A 20236-nucleotide genomic window follows, 5' to 3' on the forward strand; every position below is an offset into this window, starting at 1 on the left:
TCCCTCTTTTATTTCCACTGAGCAATTGGTTTGTAGTTCTCCTTCGGAAGTCCTTTTACATCCCTTGTAAAGTTGGATTCTAGGTATTTTATTCTCTTTGAAGTGGCAGTAGATGAGTTTATGTTCCACATGATTTAGCTCTGTGTTTGTCTGTTAATGGTATAAGAATACTTGTGATTTTTTGCACATTAATTTTGTATCCTGAGACTGCTGAAGTTTCTTATCAGCTTAAAGGAGATTTTGGGCTGAGACAATGAAGTTTCTAAATATACAATCATGTCATCTGCAAACAAGGGACAATTTGACATCTTCTTTTTCTAACTATACCCAGCAGGCATATTTACATGAATTGGAATTTAATCAGGTGTCTTGTCTTTCACTGTAGCACATCTGTTTTCCAAGACAAATAATCAATCAGTGTCATCATGTGAAATTTGATTGGAACCAGGGCAGGAAGGGATGAGGCAGAGGAGGCCCATCTCACTGCAAATTACGGAAAACTCTCTGGTCCTGACTTTCAAATGTCTATCAGGGCCAGTTTTTTTTTTTTTTTTTTTTTGAGACGGAGTCTCGCTCTGTCGCCCAGGCTGGAGTGCAGTGGCGCAATATCAACTCACTGCCAGCTCCGCCTCCCGGGTTCATGCCATTCTCCTGCCTCAGCCTCCCGAGTAGCTGGGACTACAGGCTCCCGCCACCACGCCCGGCTAATTTTTTGTATTTTTAGTAGACATGGGGTTTCACCGTGTTAGCCAGGATGGTCTCCATCTCCTGACCTCGTGATCTGCCCGCCTCGGCCTCCCAAAGTGCTGGGATTACAGGTGTGAGCTACCACGCCCAGCCTAATGTGAATTTTTATTTTTAAACAATTGCATTAAAATATTATTTATATTGACTATGGGGACTTTTGGAATCCCCTTAAATTTTGCACTTGAAGTGGGAGCCCCACTTGTGTCACTCATAGTCCAGCCCCGATTTTAGGATGGGGATGGAGGCAAAGGCATCAGGCAAGTAATGAAGCAAAGGTTTATTTTTTGGTGTCCAGATTATCCATAGCTCATTCATGAAAATCGATGTCTACTTTTCTCCTGTCTGCAAATGTCCCTGTCTTGGCTTATCAGCCAATTAGCTCCTAGAAAGCTGGGGTCATCTCGTATTCCCAGCAAGTACCCAGCACAGTGCCGGTTAAGAGCAGGTGTTCCACACACATTCCTGGAATGAGACGGCACAGAAATGGCTCTTGGGAGCCTCAGATGCTGCTGGGAGTAAGTGATCCAGGACCTTACCACTAAAAGGAGAAACTTTTTCTCAAAGCATTTATAAATACTCCCTCCACCCCTCAGTCTACAAATGGGGTGATCAACATGTAATTGCTTGCTCTTGTTCTGCTAATGATTAAAACAAGTGTATTTAATTTGATTTGCATTTTGTTGATTCTTTTACATTTGTTTTTCACTGGAGCTGACGATCTCTCCCACCTGTGAAGAATGTGATGCACTATTCCTGGCCAGAAGTGAGGAGAAGGGCTGTGGTGTTTAGCCGGGGACCTGAGTGCTCCAGTATCTTAAATTTGGTCTTAGGGACCAGAAGAGTGGACAGAGGCGCCGGGACCAGAAGCAATGGTCAGAGTGGAAGGAGAGTGTCTCTCCTTTTATAGACCACTCCCTTGGTCTCTCAGCGTGCGTGTTGCTTTGAAGACCTAGTCTAGTGGTTCTCAATGCTGGCATTACAATTCCTTGGGAAGCTTTTTATTTATTTTTATTTATTTATTTGAGACCGAGTCTCACTCTGTTTCCGAGGCTGGAGTGCAGTGGCTTGATCTCCGCTCACTGCAACCCCTGCCTCCTGGGTTCAAGCAATTCTCATGCCTCAGCCTCCAGAGTAGCTGGGACTACAAGCATGAGCCACCATGCCTGGCTAATTTTTTTTTATTTTATTTTTAGTAGAGATGGGGTTTCACCATGTTGGCCAGGTTGGTCTTGAACTCCTGACCTCAGGTGATCACCTGCCTCGGCCTCCCAAATTGCTGGGATTACAAGCATAAGCCACCACGCCCAGTCCCCTGGGAAGCTTTTTAAAAAGGCCAATGACAGGGTCTGACCCCAGAGATTCTGATTGAAATGGTCTTAATAGCCCTGGGCATTGGGATTTTTATAAGTTCCTGAGTGATCTTTTTAAAATTGTGGCAAAATATATGTAACATAAAAGTAACCATTGTCGCCATTTTTTTTTCTTTTTGTTTTTTGAGACGGAGTCTTGCTCTGTTGCCAGGCTGGCGTGCAGTGGCATGATCTCGGGCTCATTGCAACCTCCACCTCCCAGGTTCAGGCAATTCTTCTGTTTCAGCCTCCCGAGTAGCTGGCACTACAGGCGCACGCCACCATTCCCGGCTAATTTTTGTATTTTTAGTAGAGACGGGGTTTCACCATATTGGTCAGTCTGGTCTTGAACTCCTGACCTCAGGTGATCCACCCGCCTCGGCCTCCCAAAGTGCTGGGATTACAGGCGTGAGCTACCACGCCCAGCCAGCCATTATTAAGTATACAGTTCAGTGGCATGAAGTACATTCTTACTGTTGTGCAGCCGTCACCACCATCCATCTCCAGAACTCTTTCATCTTCCCGAACTGAAACTCTATATCCATTAAAAAATAGCCTCCCATTCGTCCCTCCCCAAACCCCGGCAACTTCTACGTTCTGTCTCTGTGAATTTGCTTATTCTAGATACAGCAGATATAAGTGGAACTGTATAGTATGTATCCTTTTGTGATCGGCTTATTTCACTCACCATAATGCCCTCAAGGATCATCTACCTTGTAGTGTGTGTCAGAATTTCCTTTTTTTAAATGCTGAATAATATTCCATGCATACCACATTTTGTCTATCTGTTCATCCATTGATGGACACTTGGATTGTTTCCATGTTTTGGCTGTTGTGAATAATGCTACTGTTGGTAGGGATGTTTAAACATCTAGTTTCTGCTTTTAAAATTTGAGTATACCTACAAGTGGAACTGCTGAATCATATGGTGATTCTATATTTTCCCCAACAGCTGTGCCATTTTATATTCCCACCAGCAATGCATGAGGGTTCCAAATGCTCCATGGCCTTGCCGACATTTATTTTCCATTTTTTTTATGAAAACCATTCCGAATGGCTGTGAAATGGTATCTCATTGTGGTTTTGATTTGCGTTTCCAGAAAGACTAATGATGTTGAGCATCTTTTTATGTGCTTGCTGGTTAGTCCTTTGTAAGTCTTGTTTAGAAAAATGTCTATTCAATTCTTAGCCCATTTTTCAATTGGATTGTTTGGTTTTTGTTGTTGAGTTGTAGGAATTCTTTATGCATTCTGGATATTGATACCTTATCAGATATATTATTTGCAAATATTTTCTCTCATTCTGCAGATTGTCTTTTCGCTCTCTTGATAGGGCTCCTTTATGTAGAGAAGTTTTAAATTTTGATGAAGTCCAATGTTTCTATTTTTTTTTCTTTCGCTGCCCGTGCTTTGGCGTCAACGCCACCTGCGTGACTTTAATACGGGACCAAGGTTGAGAATATTGGCTGAGGCAGAGGGGAGGGAGGTGAACCCTTCTTTGGAAAGTGACAATACCTTGCTGAAGTCCAAATAAACTGAGCCTTTCTCCCATGTAGCATTTAGAGCTCAGAAATTCTTCCACAAGCACAGACTCAACTGACTCTCACAACTCTCAAGTGATAGGCAGTGTAGGTGTGGTTGGCCCAGTTTCATGGTTATTTTAAGGGGTGGTCATCCCAGCTGGAGCCTGACAGCCTAAGACACAGACATATCTGGGCTTGTCTGATGAGTTTATATGACCATTAAGGGACAAAAATGGGGATAGAGGTGGACACAGCATGCTGGCTGATCCCACCTGGCTCCATGGTCAGAATCTGAGCCTGGTGAGAGAAGAGAAGCTCCAGACAAAAGCTAGAAGAGCTGTTTCCAGGAGGCAATGACAAAAGCTGTTTCCATGACACATGCTACTTCCCATGGGGCTGTTCTGATGGACGCTAACCTAGAAGGTTCCTCAGCAGATCAGCACACAGCTTGGGCACATTAGGAGCACTGTGGCCTCACCCATGATTAGGAACGTGGTACTTGGGGGCAGCAATGGCACCTGGCACTAAGGGACCTATTGGTGAATCTGTGCGGGACACCTCCTGGAGATGCTAAAAATGCCGTAGAGGCACTGCACAAGGGGCTGGGATCTTATGTGGGCAGGTGGCAACAGAAACTGGGGCAGTTTGGATTATTGTTCCTAATGAGACCCATTTCTGCCCTTGAATTTACATGTACTTGAGTCAGGGATCTAGAGATGGGAAATGACTTCCCCAAGGTCTCTATAGTAGACATCTATTTTTAGAATCCGCCCTCTTTATAGTACCCCAATTTTCCTTTTGGAAAAACCACTCATCTCCTACTCTCAGTCCATGGAACTTGAGTTGTCCTGACTCTACCCTCAGTTCAAGGACGGGCATAAAAATCTGCTGGCCGGGCAGAGCAGCACATCCTTCTGGCATCAGATGTTGAGCCAGGCTGGGCATATAACTAACCAGAAACAGTGAGAAGCAATCCTAACACTTTGGCTGGGACTCTTAAGAAAAAGCATTTTCTCTTTTCTGCTGAAATTGGAACCATGAAGAAGGCAACCTGGATCTGCCGGTGACCATCCTGCCAGCATGAGAAGAATCTGAGAATGGTGGTGACAGCAGAAAGCAGAACCAGGAGAGGGAGAAATGAACCCTGAGACATCTTTGGAGCCCCTGGATTAAGCCAGACTGGAAGCTAGCCCTACTCCTAGAATTTCAGTTATGAGAGCCAATCAATTTCTATTTGTGCCACAACAATTTGTGCCAGGTCATCTACCTTTTGCATCTGGAAGTCTTGATGACATAGCTCATCACTATCTCCACCTCCTCTTCCCTTAAGCCAAGTTGAACTTCATGCTTTATTTCCCACAGAGTGTCATAGAGCTGTACAGAATCCCAGCCCAAGTGGTCCTTCTGCCCTAAGCTAAAAAACAGAGCTGCTAATTAAGTTTTCACTCTTTGGTTCTCCACTGGCCACCGGAAGCTCCAGGGCCCCCTTTATGTCTCTCATTGAACCATAAACCAGCAAGGACCTGATTATGTAGTGTCTGTCCTTTTAGACTCAAGTGACAATGATAGCCTGACCTCAGAGAGAAGTGAGAAGCCCCAGCCTCATCTTCCAAGCAACCAGATTCATTCATGGAGTGTGGCGGAAAGAGTATTGGAGTAAGACATTGAGCCCTTTGGTTATATTCCTGGAACACTCTGGACTGGACCCACAGGGTCCTTTATCTCCCACTGAACAAGCTCCTATATATAGCCCACTATGTCTACATGGGAGAAGTGTCTTGGGCCAATGATTCTAATAATAATCCTTCTCCTCCCGGAACCTCTGGGCTCGTGCCTTGTAGCCTCCCTCCCCTTTCCAGCTCTGACACTGTGCTATCCTAGAGTTCTCTGTCCTGCTGTGTCCAGGTCAAAACTATTGGAGAAACCTGGTGTAATCAAAAGGACTGCAGTTCAAGTACCAACTCCTACTCACACTTCCTGGCCTCAGTATCGTCATCCGTACTATGGAGACAACAACATCTCCATCAATGAAATAATGACGGCAGAGTCTAGCATGGTGCACGGCTCATAAGTGTTTATTCTCATGTTTGCTCTCCACACAGAGGAGTGCTCTCTGGCAGAGGTGATTGTGTCATCTCTGTGGCTAAAGTGGGGTCTGGAGGCATCACCACAACACTAGCAACTGGAGACTCCCCAGCCTCGAGAGGTTGCAGACAGGTCAGTCAAGAATCCAGGGCATCCATGCATTTTTCTGACCTCATCTTGGAACTTGAGGCTGGAGAATAAATGGACCTTCAAAGCAACAAACCCAGGGATCTTGGAGAACCCACTGATGGAGTTCCTGGGTATCCCAGGCCCTGGAGCTTTGAGGAGGCAGTGGGGAGCTGGTGGGTAGCCCTGACCTGACCTCAGAACCTCAGCTGGCCACCCCTGAGCAAGCTGCTTCCTGTCATTGGGACTCCTTTTCTTTATCTCTAAAACAAGGGGCTTTAGGGCCATCTGTGGCTCTGCCTTCCCCTCTTACTATATTGAAGCTGAACTCATCATTGTTCCCTGAAACCTCAAAGGTTCCCTGTATTTCTCATCTCCATAGATGGCGTTGCTATTCACCCACTGCCCCAGCTACAGACCTGGCTGCCATTACTGCCCTCCCTCCTCCCCACCGCTCAGCCAGCCAGGTGGATGCTACCTCCTAAATGTATCTTTATTGGGTCTGGTCCTCTCCATCCCATTGCCTTTCCCCTGGCCCAGGCCATCTGGGTGGCTGCAAAAGCTTATTCATCAGGCTCCCTGCCCCTAAGGAGCCCCCAGTCGCTCCCCTCTGACTTATTTTAGCCTGCTGGGGACTTCTCTTACAAACATAAAACCCTCCTACTTCCAACTCCACAGTGGCACCGCCGCCCCCATGGTGAGCCCCCAAGTGCTTACCACGGGCTGCAGGGAGGGTTTTGCATGGTCCAGTCCCCACCTACCTTTTAGGCTCAGCTCACACTTTGCTGTCCCTCCTCCTCCTACCCTCCAGCCACCCTGACCTTCTCCTGGAACTTGAGATGGTCGTTCGTGCCTCAGCGGCTCTGTGTCGGTCGCCTTCTGTTTGAGACTTCCCCACCCTGACCCCGTCCCCCACCTTGTGTGCAGTGGGTCTGAATGTAAATCTCCCTTCATCACCCTGATCCCCCCTGACCAGTCAGCCCCTTCCACTGTGTCCTCCCCTGCTGCTCTGCACGTTTCCATGGTAACCTGGGCCACTGGTCACGGCCTCCTTCCAGCTCCATTGTCCCCTCTGGACCGTGAGCTCCACGAGAGCAGGACTGCGTCAGGCTCATTTGGCACCAGAGCAGCCCAGCCTAGGGCTGCCATCGCAACACAACCTTGTCTTTGAGGTATGGCCGACAGAAATCATTTCCTTTCCAGGTGAAGGATGACCAGCAGCCACGTGCCCAGCTCAGCTTACATTTATTGGAAACTGCTTACCCAGCACTCCACAAAGGAGCTTACAGCGGGGTGACACTTAGGACTCCTATGGCCTAATCCTGGGATTAGCACAGGCCCATGGGCTGGTGGGCAGAGGGAGGGGTGGGACCGGGGATGATGGGAGGGACGCTGAAGACCCAGGAAGAAGGAACCAGTGGGTCACTACAGATGCTTCAGTTTGGCAGGGAGCTGCGCTGTGGGCTTGTGTGCAGGCCTTTCTCTTGGCCCTGGGGTGGGTGTGTGCATGTGTGTGCGTGCACACGCGCTCACGGGTGTCGTGTGAGTGGTGGGTGGAGGGAGGACAACTGAACAGTTGGCATCAGGCATTCTTTATCTTTTCCTTCACTTTTTGAGGCTCAAACTGGATCAGTCGCAGAATTTCCTTATTGGCCAGGGTCCCCTCGATGAATTCTTTCTCCGTAAGTTTATCTGTGCATTGGGAAAAAATATATACATACATAAAACAGCCAGGATTGATAGCCAAGCAAGCTGCGATGAGGCTGACATCCAGCCAGTATCCCCATTGTGACTGTATCTATTATGAAAATATTGAATATTCAGTGGCCCTGAGTATTCAATATTCTCCCACCCTAATCCAGATACCCACCTCCTTTCCCATGACCCTTAGAGCTCCCTGGGGACCAGCAAAGGGAGGTGAATGACTGGCACTGGAGGGGGCCCCGAGGTGCCAATCTTGTGCTATGTGCCTCTTCCGATTGGCCGGTGCCCCTGCCTTGCTGGCTATTAAATACTTCAATAATGAATAACTATTGTTATTCTATTTTCTGTATTAGCTCAAGTTTCTAAGATCAAGTTCAGGAGGAGCTTCTGGGGGTCTGAGCATAGCCAAACAATCTGGGTGTCAGGCTCAGAGTCTCAGCTGAGAAGCAGGGAACAACGTCCCCACAGACATAGGAGTGAGAGGTGAGGGGCCCAATGACATCATGCCAGGGGGAGTGTGGCTTGCAGAGAGGTCTCTTTGGCACCTGTAGCACACAGGCAGCTCCGTGATTCCTGACTGACAACTCCGCCATGACCCCTTCCTATGCATCCATCCCTGCATCCCCCAGTCTCATCTGCCTCCTTATTTGGGATCAGGACTGAGATAGCCTTGTTGCAGCCACACCCGGTTTTCTGGTGTTTTTATCAGGTGGTTTACTGTATTCAGATCAATCCAGTTAAATGCATGGTCCTGAGCCTAGATGCTACTGTGCTTGGAGCCAAGGTCCCTGCAGGGAGCGGAGGTGGGGTGTACAATAGAAGAGCGTGAGATGAAGTCCCTCCCTGGGAAACTGTTGATCTGGGGGAGAAGGCAGTCACACACACAAATACCTCTTGCGTGAGACAGATGCTCCTTTCTGTTGTATGTTCATAGTGCCTAGCACAGTGTCCTTGCTCAACAAAGCTTTGCTGAACTGGATGTGACTTCTGACTTATGCTCTGGGCGTTTTTGGATACCCTTAATCCCTTCTGGGTTAGGATCCAGGATGGCTTCCTGTACAAGTCTTGGGTTTTAACATCCCAGCCACCCCACAGAGAGCTTGAAACTCCCACTATCAAAGCCTGACTCTGCCGTGAGGCATTGTCTCCCGATGGGCCATGTGGAAACACATAGAGCATGTCATGAACAGGAGTAACACGTCAGCCTCTGACATCATGCCCTCCTGGGGTGTTCACTGGGGCGGTTTCCAGTGAACACCCCAGGAGCAGAACACAGGGCTCAACACATGAACAGACCCAGAGGGAGGTCAGGAAGCCAATCAAGGAGCCAGTGGGCGAAGTGCCGAAAGAAGGCATCTTGGCAGCCAATGTCTGTGCAAGGAGGTGAAAGTGCTCAAAGGAGAGGTGGGTAAAGTACCAAGGCCTGAATTTAAGGAGGCACTCACTTTCAGGTCCTGTGAGTGCATTGTTGACCCTGAGAACGAGCACCTCCTTAAATTCTGTGTCCTACGTCCCTCCTACCCCAATGACCTTCGTGCTTCTCTTATTTCATCATTTGTTGGCAGATTAAGAGGGGCAGGATCATTTATCTCTGCCCTTATTTAGCATCCTGCTCAGGTTTTTATTCCTGACCCTGGTAGGAGACTGCCTCCAGAGGTCACCAAAGGGGTTAACACAGGACCCTTGGATGTGTTTGGGCCACGCTGTGTTTTATCAATTGAGAAACACTGCATTTTTTAAATCTCCATGGCTGGCTTCTCTTAAAAAAAAAAATCAGATGATGTCTCAACCATGGGTTCCATATTCCCACATGGAATATGCTGGACGCCATCAGACCCGAGGTGCACCCTGTGCTGTTTGCCAATCCGCACTGCTTATAGATTACTGTCCACATGACTTGTTTTCATCATTCCTGCCCCTCCAGCCACATGTGTTTGCAGCCCCAGCCTAATACCAGCTCCTTTACCGCATCCTTCTTGTGTTGGCCATGAGCATTACAGACACACAGCCCCAGCAGCCGAGGGCTGGAGTCCATCACTGCCTACAATGCAGGATCATGCTTCCTGAGGACTGCTTCCTGCCACTGACTGACAGGGCAGGAGCACCAAGACTGACAGGGGCACCGAGGACACCCCATCGACTCTGTCAACACTTCCTCAGAATGCACTGTCTCGGGCATTACTTACCTAACCTTCCTTTCTTTCCTTTTTTTTTTTTTTTTTTTTTTGAGACGGAGTCTTGCTCTGTCGCCCAGGCTGGAGTGCAGTGGCGCGACCTCGGCTCACTGCAAGCTCCACCTCCCGGGTTCATGCCATTCTCCTGCCTCAGCCTCCGAGTAGCTGGGACTACAGGCGCCCGCCACCACGCCCGGCTAGTTTTTTGTATTTTTAGTAGAGACGGGGTTTCACCATGTTAGCCAGGATAGTCTCGATCTCCTGACCTCGTGATCCACCCGCCTCGGCCTCCCAAAGTGCTGGGATTACAGGCTTGAGCCACCGCGCCCGGCCACCTTCCTTTCTTTCCTAACCTTCCTTTCTTCCCCTCTCTCCCTGCCAGGGGTCAGATCTTCTTGGCAGTCTGATGGCTTTCCCAGCCTTCTCTCGATCCCTGCCTGTTTTCCTTCATCAGCCTTTCCTCCCACAAATCTCTTGCAATCTCATTTAAATCTAATCCTATCTTGGTGGTGTTTCTCAGAGGACCCAAACCAACTTCCCGAAGTAAAACCATAGCAATTTAGATCCCACTGACTTGGGACTTGAAATTAATTCAAAGGTAAGGTGAGCTGAAGTTTGCTCTTGTTCTAATTGTACAGAAAACAGTTTTGGCTCCCGCTCACCCTTAAGGCCATTCCCCTGTCGAACCCTTCAGACAGTTCTAAAAATATACAGTGGAATGAGGTGTCCCCGTCCTGCCTGGACGCTGTGACTCAGAAGAATAAATCTTGCTGGGGTTCCCAGCGAATAGCCCATGGTTGAAAAATCAAAGGCAATGAAGGAAAAGGAATTCACCATCATCCCTCTTTCCGAAGTACTTCCAGATCTTCTCAGCTCGCTTCTCCGGCGTGTTCTCATCCTCTGGAAGGAGCTTCACGTCCTCAGGAGTGATCATTTTGAAAATAGCCTGTACCAAACAGAAAGAAAGAACTCGTTAGGAGGAACTTTAAGGGGTTGGCAACCCCGGAAAATCCACATCTTACACTGTACACAAAAATCTACTCAAAATGGATTAAAGACTTAAACATAAGACCTCAGACGGTCAAACTGCTGGAGGAAAATAGGGGAAAAGCTTCTTGATGCTGGTCTTGATGATGATTTTTTGGATATGACACCAAAAGCGCAGGCAACATAAACCAAAATGAACAAGCGGGAGGACATCACACTAAAGAGCTTCTCCACGTCAGAGGAAACAGTGAACAAAATCAAAAGGTAACTTATGGAATGGGGGAAAACATTTGCAAACCAGGTATCTTATAAGGGGTTAATATCAAAAATACATAAGGGGCCAGGTGCAGTGGCTCATGTCTGTCATCCCAGCGCTTTGGAAGGACGAGGCAGGAGGATCACTTGAGGGCAGGAATTTGAGACCAGCCTGGGCAACAAAGTGAGACTCCATCTCTATAAGAGAAAATTAATTAGCAGAGGTGGTGGGCATGCCTACAGTCCCAGCTACACGGGAGGATGAGGATTGCTTGAGCCCAGGAGTTCTAGGCTGCAGTGAGCCGTTTTTGCACCTTTGAACTCTAGCCTAGGTGACAGAGCAAGACCCTGTCTCTCTCTATATATAATATACACATTGTATATAATATATAAGGAACTCCTACAACTCAATACCAAAAGAACAAATAACACAATTGAAAAATGGGCAAAGGAGGCTGGGCACGGTGGCTCACGCCTGTAAATCCCAGCACTTTGGGAGGCTGAGGCGGGTGGATCACCTGAGGTAAGGAGTTCAAGACCAGCCTGGCCAACATGGTGAAACCCCGTCTTTATTAAAGACACAAAATTAGCTGGGTGTGGTGGTGCATGCCTGTAGTCCCAGCTACTCGGGAGGCTGAGGCAGGAGAATTGCTTGAACCTGGGAGGCGGAGGTTGCAGTGAGCCAAGATCACGCGATTGCACTCCAGCCTGGGTGACAAGAGCAAACTCTATCTAAAAAAAAAAAAAAAAGAAAGAAAGAAAGAAAATGGGCAAAGGACCCAAACAGACATTTCTCCAAAGAAGACGTACAAGTGGCCAGCAAGTATCAAGAAACCCATCACTGATCACCAGGGAAACATAAATCAATACCACAATGAGATATCACCTCACGCCTGTTAGAATGGCTGTAATAAAAAAGACAAGAAATAACGGCGTTGGCAAGGGTGTGGTGACAAGGGAACCCTGGTCCACTGTTGCTGGGAATGTAAAATGGTACAAATATTATGGAAGACACATCAGGGACTTTGGGTCACCTCCATCACGATGTCCCTCTCTCAGTGCCCGACCAGCCCGTGGGAGCAGATAGCAGTTATAATACAGATGTACAGGCCCCCACCTGATCTACTGAATCAAAATTCCTGGGCGTAGGACCTGGGCATCTGTATTTTTGAGGCCCTCATAAGGGACAGGGAATTCAGGGAAGAGACAAAGAAGCCTTTCGCTTCTTATTTTGTACCTTTCTGTACTGTGATTTTCTAACTATGTAAACATATTAACTTCACTTATTTAAAAAAATGAAAATAAGAAAGAAAAAGCTTCCTGATGCAAATATGACGGCAGTCCTGAGGTTGGAGTTTGGGAATCACTACCTCAGACCCTACTGCCTAGAGGTTTTAGAAGAGTAAACCTCTTCCTCTAGATTCATACTGTACCTCAGTTGCTCAGTAAGACTGACTTATGGCAATAACGGCTAACATTTGTTGAGTACTTAATAGGTGTCACTCTCTTTTCTTCTTTTCTTTTTCCAGATGGGGTCTTGCTCTGTCACCCAGGCTAGAGTGCAGTGGTACAATCATGGCTCACTGCAGCCTCGACATGCTGGGCTCAAGCAATCCTCCCACTTCGGCCTCCTGAGTAGCTGGGACTATGGTGTGCACCACCATGCTCAGCAAGTTCCTTTGAATTTTTTGTAGAGACAGGGTCTCACTATGTTGCCCAGACTGGTCTCAAACTCCTGAGCTCAAGCAATCCTTTCACCTTGGCCCCACAAAGTGCTGGGATTACTGCCTGGCCTAGGTGTCACTTTTCTAAACATTTTTTACACCTAGTCTTCACAATAACCGTATGAAGAAGGTATGATTGGCCCCATTTTATGGATGAAAAAACTGAGACAACTAACTTGCTGGAAGTCACCCAGCTAGAAGGAGAAGAGTGGAGATTTGAATCCAGGCATTTTGATTCTAGAATTGGTATCCTTGTGTTACGCTATAGCCTACTCACCTCCTTATCACTGGAAGGTCTTGGAGAGCGTTGGGCAAGGCTGGGGGGGAGGAGGGAGAGGCATCAACAAGAACTTTTCAGAGGTCTTCCCATGGTACAGCAAGACCCTCATTTAACCTTCTGCTCAAGGACGGATTCAGTGAAAGGCTTAGCTTTGGGCTCAAGGATCCCATCCTTCTCACCTCCCTCCCCTCTAATAAAGCAGTTGGTTATGCAATGTAGGGAAAGCAGGAAGTGCCCCCAGACCTGTGAGATCAGGGAAAGGGACAAGGGGGCTCCATGCACCCTTCCAGCTCCAAGTTTCCAGGATTCCACTGGCTCAGGAACACCAGTGCCAGCTGGGTCCTGAAGGGACACCCAAGGTTGTAGGTCCTTGGATGCTGAGGGCAGGCAGGTATGTTGGGTGGCAGCTGGGAGGTTACTGGCTCTGGCCAGAGCCTTCTGCCTCCCTGGAGACACTTGTGAGCAGGGCAGGCAGGGGCAATAATGGCTGTGAAATTATCCTGGAGGGAAGGTCGATAGCTTTGAGAAGTTCCCCTTCAGCCTCCTAGTGCTGGAAAAAGGAGCAAGGAGACCAAAGCCAGCAGCCCAGGGCAGCGGCCTCACTGGCAGCACTCAGAGCTCTGAGCTGGACGCAAGTGTAGGTGGTTCCTACACTCCTATCCATCTGTGCAGGGCCTTGGGTACCATGTACAGGTGTGCCAGCCAGAAGCTGGGAGTGACTGCCTGCCCACCCCACTTCCAACACAGAGGGACAGACCTTCAGGGCCTCGGGAAAGGCTGCAAAAATAATCAAATCCTCACCCTGGGCCCAGGAAGGTAAAATGGTTTTCCCACAGCAACACCGCTAGTTGGAGTCAGAGCTGGGACTAGAACGCTTCACTTGTGACTCCCCCAGTCAGTGCTCTGCCCATGAACTTGTAATCTGGTGAACAGTAGAGCCTTCTGCCACCTTGTACAGCCCCAGCTATTGATGGCCTCTCCCTTCCTCCCTTTCCTTTCTTCTTTCTTCCTTTCTCTCCTCCTTTCCTTCCTTCTTTCCTTCCCCTTGCTTCCCCCTCCTTCCTTCCTGACTTCCACCTTCTCTCTCTCCCTCCCTCATTTCCCCCTCCTCCCTTTCCTCCTACTTTTCTTCAAGGAGTATCCATTTGTAGGCTTCTGCTGGGTCCCACATTGTTTATGTGGCTCTGAAGACTTAGTCCCTGTCCCAGGCCAGAGACCCCACAGCCAATTCGAGGGAGCTTTCTCTGCAGACTGTGCCAAGATAACAATGAGGGAGACACACGCCTGCCGGAACGGGAGGCCTGAGCTGAGCACTGAGGATAAGCCCATGGACCACAAGCTGCATGCTTTGCTGTTTTATTTATGGTTTCTGCTAATAAGGGTGGAAAATTTTTGTGCATTTGTAATCATGCAAATGAAGGCATGATTACAAATGCATAACATCTGAACAACAGTCTCTACTAACACGAATGGAATTAGAATAATAAAGCAAGTGGCAGGGGCAGGGGGATTGAAAAAGAATAAGTAAAAAAAAAAAAATCAAATGAAGGAAATTAGAACTGGTATAATAGGAGAGAAATGGAAACAACCTAATGTCCAAAAACATAGGAATGTTCAATAATTTCCACATTTCCATAAGCCAGAATTCCAAGCAGCTATTAAAAGCGTTCTGGAAGAGATTGGGTGCAGAAGCTCACACCTGTAATCCCAGCACTTCGGGAGGCCGAGGTGGGCAGATCACCTGAGGTCAGGAGTTTGAGACCAGCCTGGCCAGCATGGCGAAACCCTGTCTCTACTAAAATACGAAAATTAGCTGGGCGTGGTGGCGGGTGCCTGTAATCCCAGCTACCTGCGAGGGTGAGGCAGGAGAACTGCTCAAACCTGGGAGGTAGAAGTGGCAGTGAGCTGAGATCACGCCACCGCACTCCAGCCTGGGCGACAAGAGTGAAACTGTCTGAACAACAACAACAAAAAACTGTTTTGGAAGAATATGTAATGATATGGAAAGCACTCATGATAAAAGAGTAACTGAAAAATGTATGATAAAAATCGTACGTGAGTATGTCATAGCTTTAACATTGTTTAAAATTATATACGTAAAACACTGAAAAGGTATATACCGATATACTAAGAAAAGTTTTCCTTGGATGAGGCAATTTTTAATCTCTTTTGCCTAGGTTTCTAAATTTCATGAGTTACTTATACATTAGATAAAACATTTTCAAGACACCTACGAGGTTGGTGGAAAAGTAATTGTGGTTTTTGCCATTACTTTCACAACAAAGGATCTGACACGAGGACAGTATGGACGGGGGAGAAGGTGTGTTGGGAACCATGTGGAAGCGTGTACGCCTCACAGGGAACCTGTCAGGAGCCGGGGAGCCACGCCGTGCATGGCAAGTGCGGGCTCAAGGGTGGTACAGGCGATCTGCCCCAAGCTGGGGAGAACATGAGAACTAGAACTCAGAGTTCATGCCCCCAACTTTGACCTCTTTCTACTTTATATTTGAAGCATAGTGTGTTTAGAATGAATAGCGATTCAAGTTGAATGTGTACTGCCGAAAATTTCAAAGGGTATTTTAATAAAGGAAGGAAGAAACAAAGGATGGAGAGAAAGAAAAAAATGTAAATATAGTCATGTGTCGCTCAGAGACAGGAATACATTCCGAGAAACACATCTTTAGGCAATTTCCATGTGGGAATGTCATAGACAGTCCTCGCACAAACCCAGATGGTAGAGCCTACTACATCCCTGGGCTCCATGGTCCAGCCTTTTGCTCCTATGCTACAAACCTGTGCAGCATATGACTGTCCTGAGTGCTGCAGGCAGTTGTCACACGATGGTAAGTATCTGTACATCTAAACATAGCTAAACATGTGGTAAAAATACAGTATAAAGATAAAAAATGGGCCAGGCACTGTGGCTCATGCCTGTAAATCCCAGCACTTTGGGAGGCTGAGGTGGGTGGATTGCCTGAGGTCAGGAGTTCGAGACCAGCCTGACCAACATGGTGAAACCCCGTCTCTACTAAAAATACAAAAATTAGCCAGGCGTGGTGGTGTGTGCCTGTAATCCCAGCTACTCGGAAGGCTGAGGCAGGAGAATTGCTTGAACCCGGGAGGCAGAGGTTGCAGTGAGCCAAGATTGCACCGTTGTACTCCAGCTCTGGGCTACAGAGTGAGACTCCATCTCAAAAAACAACAACAACAAAAACAAAACAACAACAACAACAAAACACCAAGATACAAAATGGTAGAGCTGTCTAGGGCACTTACCATGAGTGGAGCTTGCAGGATTGGGAGTTGCTCTGGGTGAGTCAGTAAGCGAGTAGCGAGTGAATGTGAAGAACTAGGACATTACCGTACACTACTGCAGACTTTATAGATACACTTAGACTACACTAAATGCATTTAAAAAATAAAGTAACTGTGCTATGACATCACTAGGCAATAGGAATTTTTCAGCTCCATTACAAGCTTATGGGACCACAGTGGTATATATGGTCCATAGATGACCCAAACATCGTGAAGCAAAGCATAACATGGATGTATTAAGAAATATTCAGATTCTGCTTCAGGAAGACAACGAAGCTGTGGGTAAGTGCCCACCCGTCTATCAATATCAGCCTCTTGGAGCACCAGGCTCTCAGAGCCAGTGGCCTGAATCCCCCGCTCCACCCACAGCTCCACTCACTCTGCAGCAAGGGGACCCCAGCCCCAAGTGACCCCGGCGCCGCCCAGCCAGAAGGGGAGAGGGGAGACTGACCATGACGATCTCCAGCACTTCATTCTTGCTGATGGTCCCGTTACCGTCCACGTCGTAGAGGGAGAAGGCCCACTCCAGCTTCTGGTTGGTCTTGCCCGCGGTGGTCATATGCAGGGCGATGACGTACTCCTTGAAGTCCAGGGTGCCGTCGAGGTTGGAATCGAAGCTGCGGAACACATGCTGGGCGTAGGCCTTGGGGTCGGTGTCAGGGAAGAACTTGGCGTAGATGCTCTGGAACTGCTGCTGGGTGATGCGGCCGCTGGGGCAGTCCCTCAGGAAGGACTGGTACCAGGAGGACAGCTCCTCCTCTGAGAACTTGGTGTTCAGCTGCAGCTCCTCCAGGATCTCCTTGGACAGGGCCCCACTTTTGCTGTTCCCCATGGGTGAGGAAGAGTGGGCAGCGGCTGCGGAGTCGCTGGGTGGGTGGGACGTGCGTGGTCCCCTGGCCGCAGGCTGGCGCTCAGGGCTGGTGTGAGCTGAAGATGGAGATACTGGTGGCTTAGGAGGATTTGCGACCAGTTCTTCGCAATCCTTGAAGGGAGGAGGGGCCCAGGAGCTTTGTGGAGGTGGGTGGGTGCTCCCAGAACCCTACTGAGATTAAAATAAAGAGCCCAGGGCAGGCAGGCAATTCATCTCGGCCTCCTGGGAGGAGACTAGAATAGGACAGGAAGTTGGAACCTTCAGAGCTGGGGCCTCCTGCACCCCCAGCCCCAGCCCTCTAACGGCAGCCACGTTCCCTATTTCTCTTCCTCACTAACTCTGAGCATCTCAGGGCAGGGCTGGCAACTCACATCAAGCCCTAGAATGCAGTGGTTAGGAGCACAGGCTCTGGGGCCAGCATGGGTTCAAGTCCCAGCTTGGCTACTTAACTAGCTGTGTGGCCCCAGGCATGTTTCTTCACCTCTTTCCACCTGGGACACTCTTCTAACCCTTCACTGCAGTCACGTCTCCGCTTAAATGTCACCTGCTCAGCCAGGCCTATACTGACTATTTATAATAGCACCCCCCCCACCGTCTTTGGCACGCCCCATGTCCCCTCACCGGAATGAAAGCTCCAGGAAGGACAGGATTTTGTCTGTGTTGTTCCCAGATGCATTTCCATTTCCAGAACCTGATAGGCTTGGGCCCCCATTAAGCCTTTCTTGAATAAATGGGCATCATAGCATCTACCACACTGTCATTGTGAGGCTGATGTGAGTCAATATGGGCGACACACTTAGAACCTGGCACACGGCTAATGCTAAACACTCGTTTTGTTATTGCCCATCAGTCACAGGGAGAGAAGGTGAACTGCCTGCAGGGACCAACAGGGGGCAGCCAGGCCTGTGTCACCTCGGGAAGGGGCTGCCAGCGAACGTGGTCACATGGGAACGTGAGATTTTTTTTTTTTTTAAATTAGTCAAGAGAAATCCAGAAATCAGAATTTTCGATGCAATTTCCACACTTTTCAACTTTGGCAATTAATTTGAAATTTAAAAAAACACGGCTGGGCGCGATGGCTCACGCCGGCAATCCCAGCACTTTGGGAGACCGAGCAGGGTGGATCACTAGGTCAGGAGTTCGAGACCAGTCTGGCCAACATGGTGAAACCCTGTCTCTACTAAAAATACAAAAAATTAGTGGGGCGTGGTGGCGGGTGCCTGTCATCCTGGCTACTTGGGAGGCTGAGGCAGGAAAATCGCTTGAACCCGGGAGGCGGAGGTTGCAGTGAGCCGAGATCGCACTCTTGCACTCCAGCCTGGGCGACAGTGCAAGACTCCGTCTCAAAAAAACAAAAGAACAACACAAAAACAGAATCAAAAACAAAATCACAAAACATGGTGTGGGCCAAACAAAATCTATCTGCGGCTCCATGGCAGGCTGCAGGGTGTCCATCTGCAGCGGACTTGGAGTGAGCAGGCAAGAAAACGTGTTTGCTGAGTGAATGGGTAAATAACTGAGTGATCAGAGACAGGGAGCTGTGCAAAGGTGGGCTTCGCGTCCCTGCACCGCAGCGGGGAGTATCAAGCATGAGGAAGCACCCTAGTGAGGACGCTGCACACCTGGATTCTTGTCACCCAGAGGGAAGGGAGGGTGGGCGTGCACTTTCCTTAGCGGCGCGCAGTGCTGGAGGGGACACACTCAGAACCCCAGCCTTGCCGCCGTGGATGCAGAGTTGTCGTTTTTTGCCCTGGGGTACGAAGTATGAAGAATAAACCCCACAGTCTCCAGGCAGGTAAAGTGGTTTTTTTTTTTTTAGACAGTCTCTCTCTGTTGCCCAGGCTGGAGTACAGTTGCGCACTCTTGGCTCACTGCAACCTCCGCCTCTTGGTTTCAAGCAATTCTTCTGTCTCAGTCCCCTGAGAATCTGGGACTACAGGTGTCTGCCACTAGGCCCAGCTAATTTTTTTTTTTTTTTGTATTTTTAGTAGAATTGAGGTTTCACCATATTGGTCAGGCTGGTCTCACAAACTCCTGACCTCAGGTGATCCGCCTGCCTTGCATCTCAAAGTGCAAAGTAGGGATTTTAGCCTACTTACTAACAGGCTAGTGGCAGCGGAAGGTAGGTCCCTGCTGCTGGGAGAAAGCCACCGGCCAGGCCCACCTGATATCACTCTGGAAGGAGCGAGAGGTTCAGGCACCGAGGGGCAGACTCATCTCTTCCAGCCACTCTGCACACGACAGTTTCACAGACATCTCAGGAAACCTGCATGCTGGGGGGTGTGTGTGAACTTTCAAATTTTTTTCCATCACTTTGTGAGGTTTTTGGTTTTTTGCTTTTTGTTTTGTTTTTTGAGACAGAGCCTCGTTCTGTTGCCCAGGCTGGAGTGCAGTGGCACGATCTCGGCTCACTGCAACCTCCACCTCCCAGGTTCAAGCGATTCTCCTGCCTCAATCTCCTGAGTAGCTGGGATTACAGGCATGCACCACCACGCCCGGCTAATTTTTTTATTTTTAGCAGAGATGGGATTTCACCATGTTGGTCAGGCTGGTCTCGATCTCCTGACCTCATAATCTGCCCGCCTCGGCCTCCCAAAGTGCTGGGATTACAGGCGTGAGCCACTGCGCCCGGTGATAATATTACTTCTGAATAGGAGTCTCTAGGCTTTCACCATCCTGTAGTGTGCATTTATTCTCAAGAGCAGTTAGAAACAGGACAGTCACCAGCCTTCAAACAAACGAACGAACCAAGCAAGCCCAAGCCACACCTTGGAATCGCATTCTCGTCCAGAGCTTTCTTGCAGCCCTGAGGCAGCCCTGGGGATGGAGGGAGAGTGAGGTCAGAGGCCTTGGCCCCTTGCTCTGAGCCACTAGTAGGAGGTGACTAGAAGTGCCTCCTGGATCACACCCCTGTCCACATCAAGCCTGCAGCAGATGAGGCGAGGCCAGTGTTACAGGTGAGACATGGGGCCTCCCAAAGGCACGTCGCCAGCCTGGGGTCACATGGTTGCTAAATGGCAATGCCAGGAGGAAGGAAAGTCCAGGTCTGCCAGGCTCTTCGTTTAGGCTTCCTTTGTCTACATTACAGGAGGCCTGA

General features: G+C 48.7%; 1 protein-coding gene across 1 annotated transcript; it reads right to left on the minus strand.

Annotated features, from left to right (window-relative positions):
* Positions 1–7055: 7055 nt before the first annotated feature.
* On the minus strand, positions 7056–18280 carry RCVRN (recoverin). The gene is made up of 3 exons (XM_003912338.5): positions 16720–18280; positions 10542–10653; positions 7056–7521 (listed from the first exon to the last, which is right to left on the minus strand). Exons 1-3 carry the CDS (start codon positions 17098–17100, stop codon positions 7412–7414), a joined length of 603 nt encoding a protein of 200 aa, XP_003912387.1. The 5' UTR covers positions 17101–18280; the 3' UTR covers positions 7056–7411.
* Between the last annotated feature and the right edge of the window lie 1956 nt (positions 18281–20236).

Source organism: Papio anubis, chromosome 17 (assembly GCF_008728515.1).
Source record: "Papio anubis isolate 15944 chromosome 17, Panubis1.0, whole genome shotgun sequence".
Classification (NCBI taxonomy): Eukaryota; Metazoa; Chordata; class Mammalia; order Primates; family Cercopithecidae; genus Papio; species Papio anubis.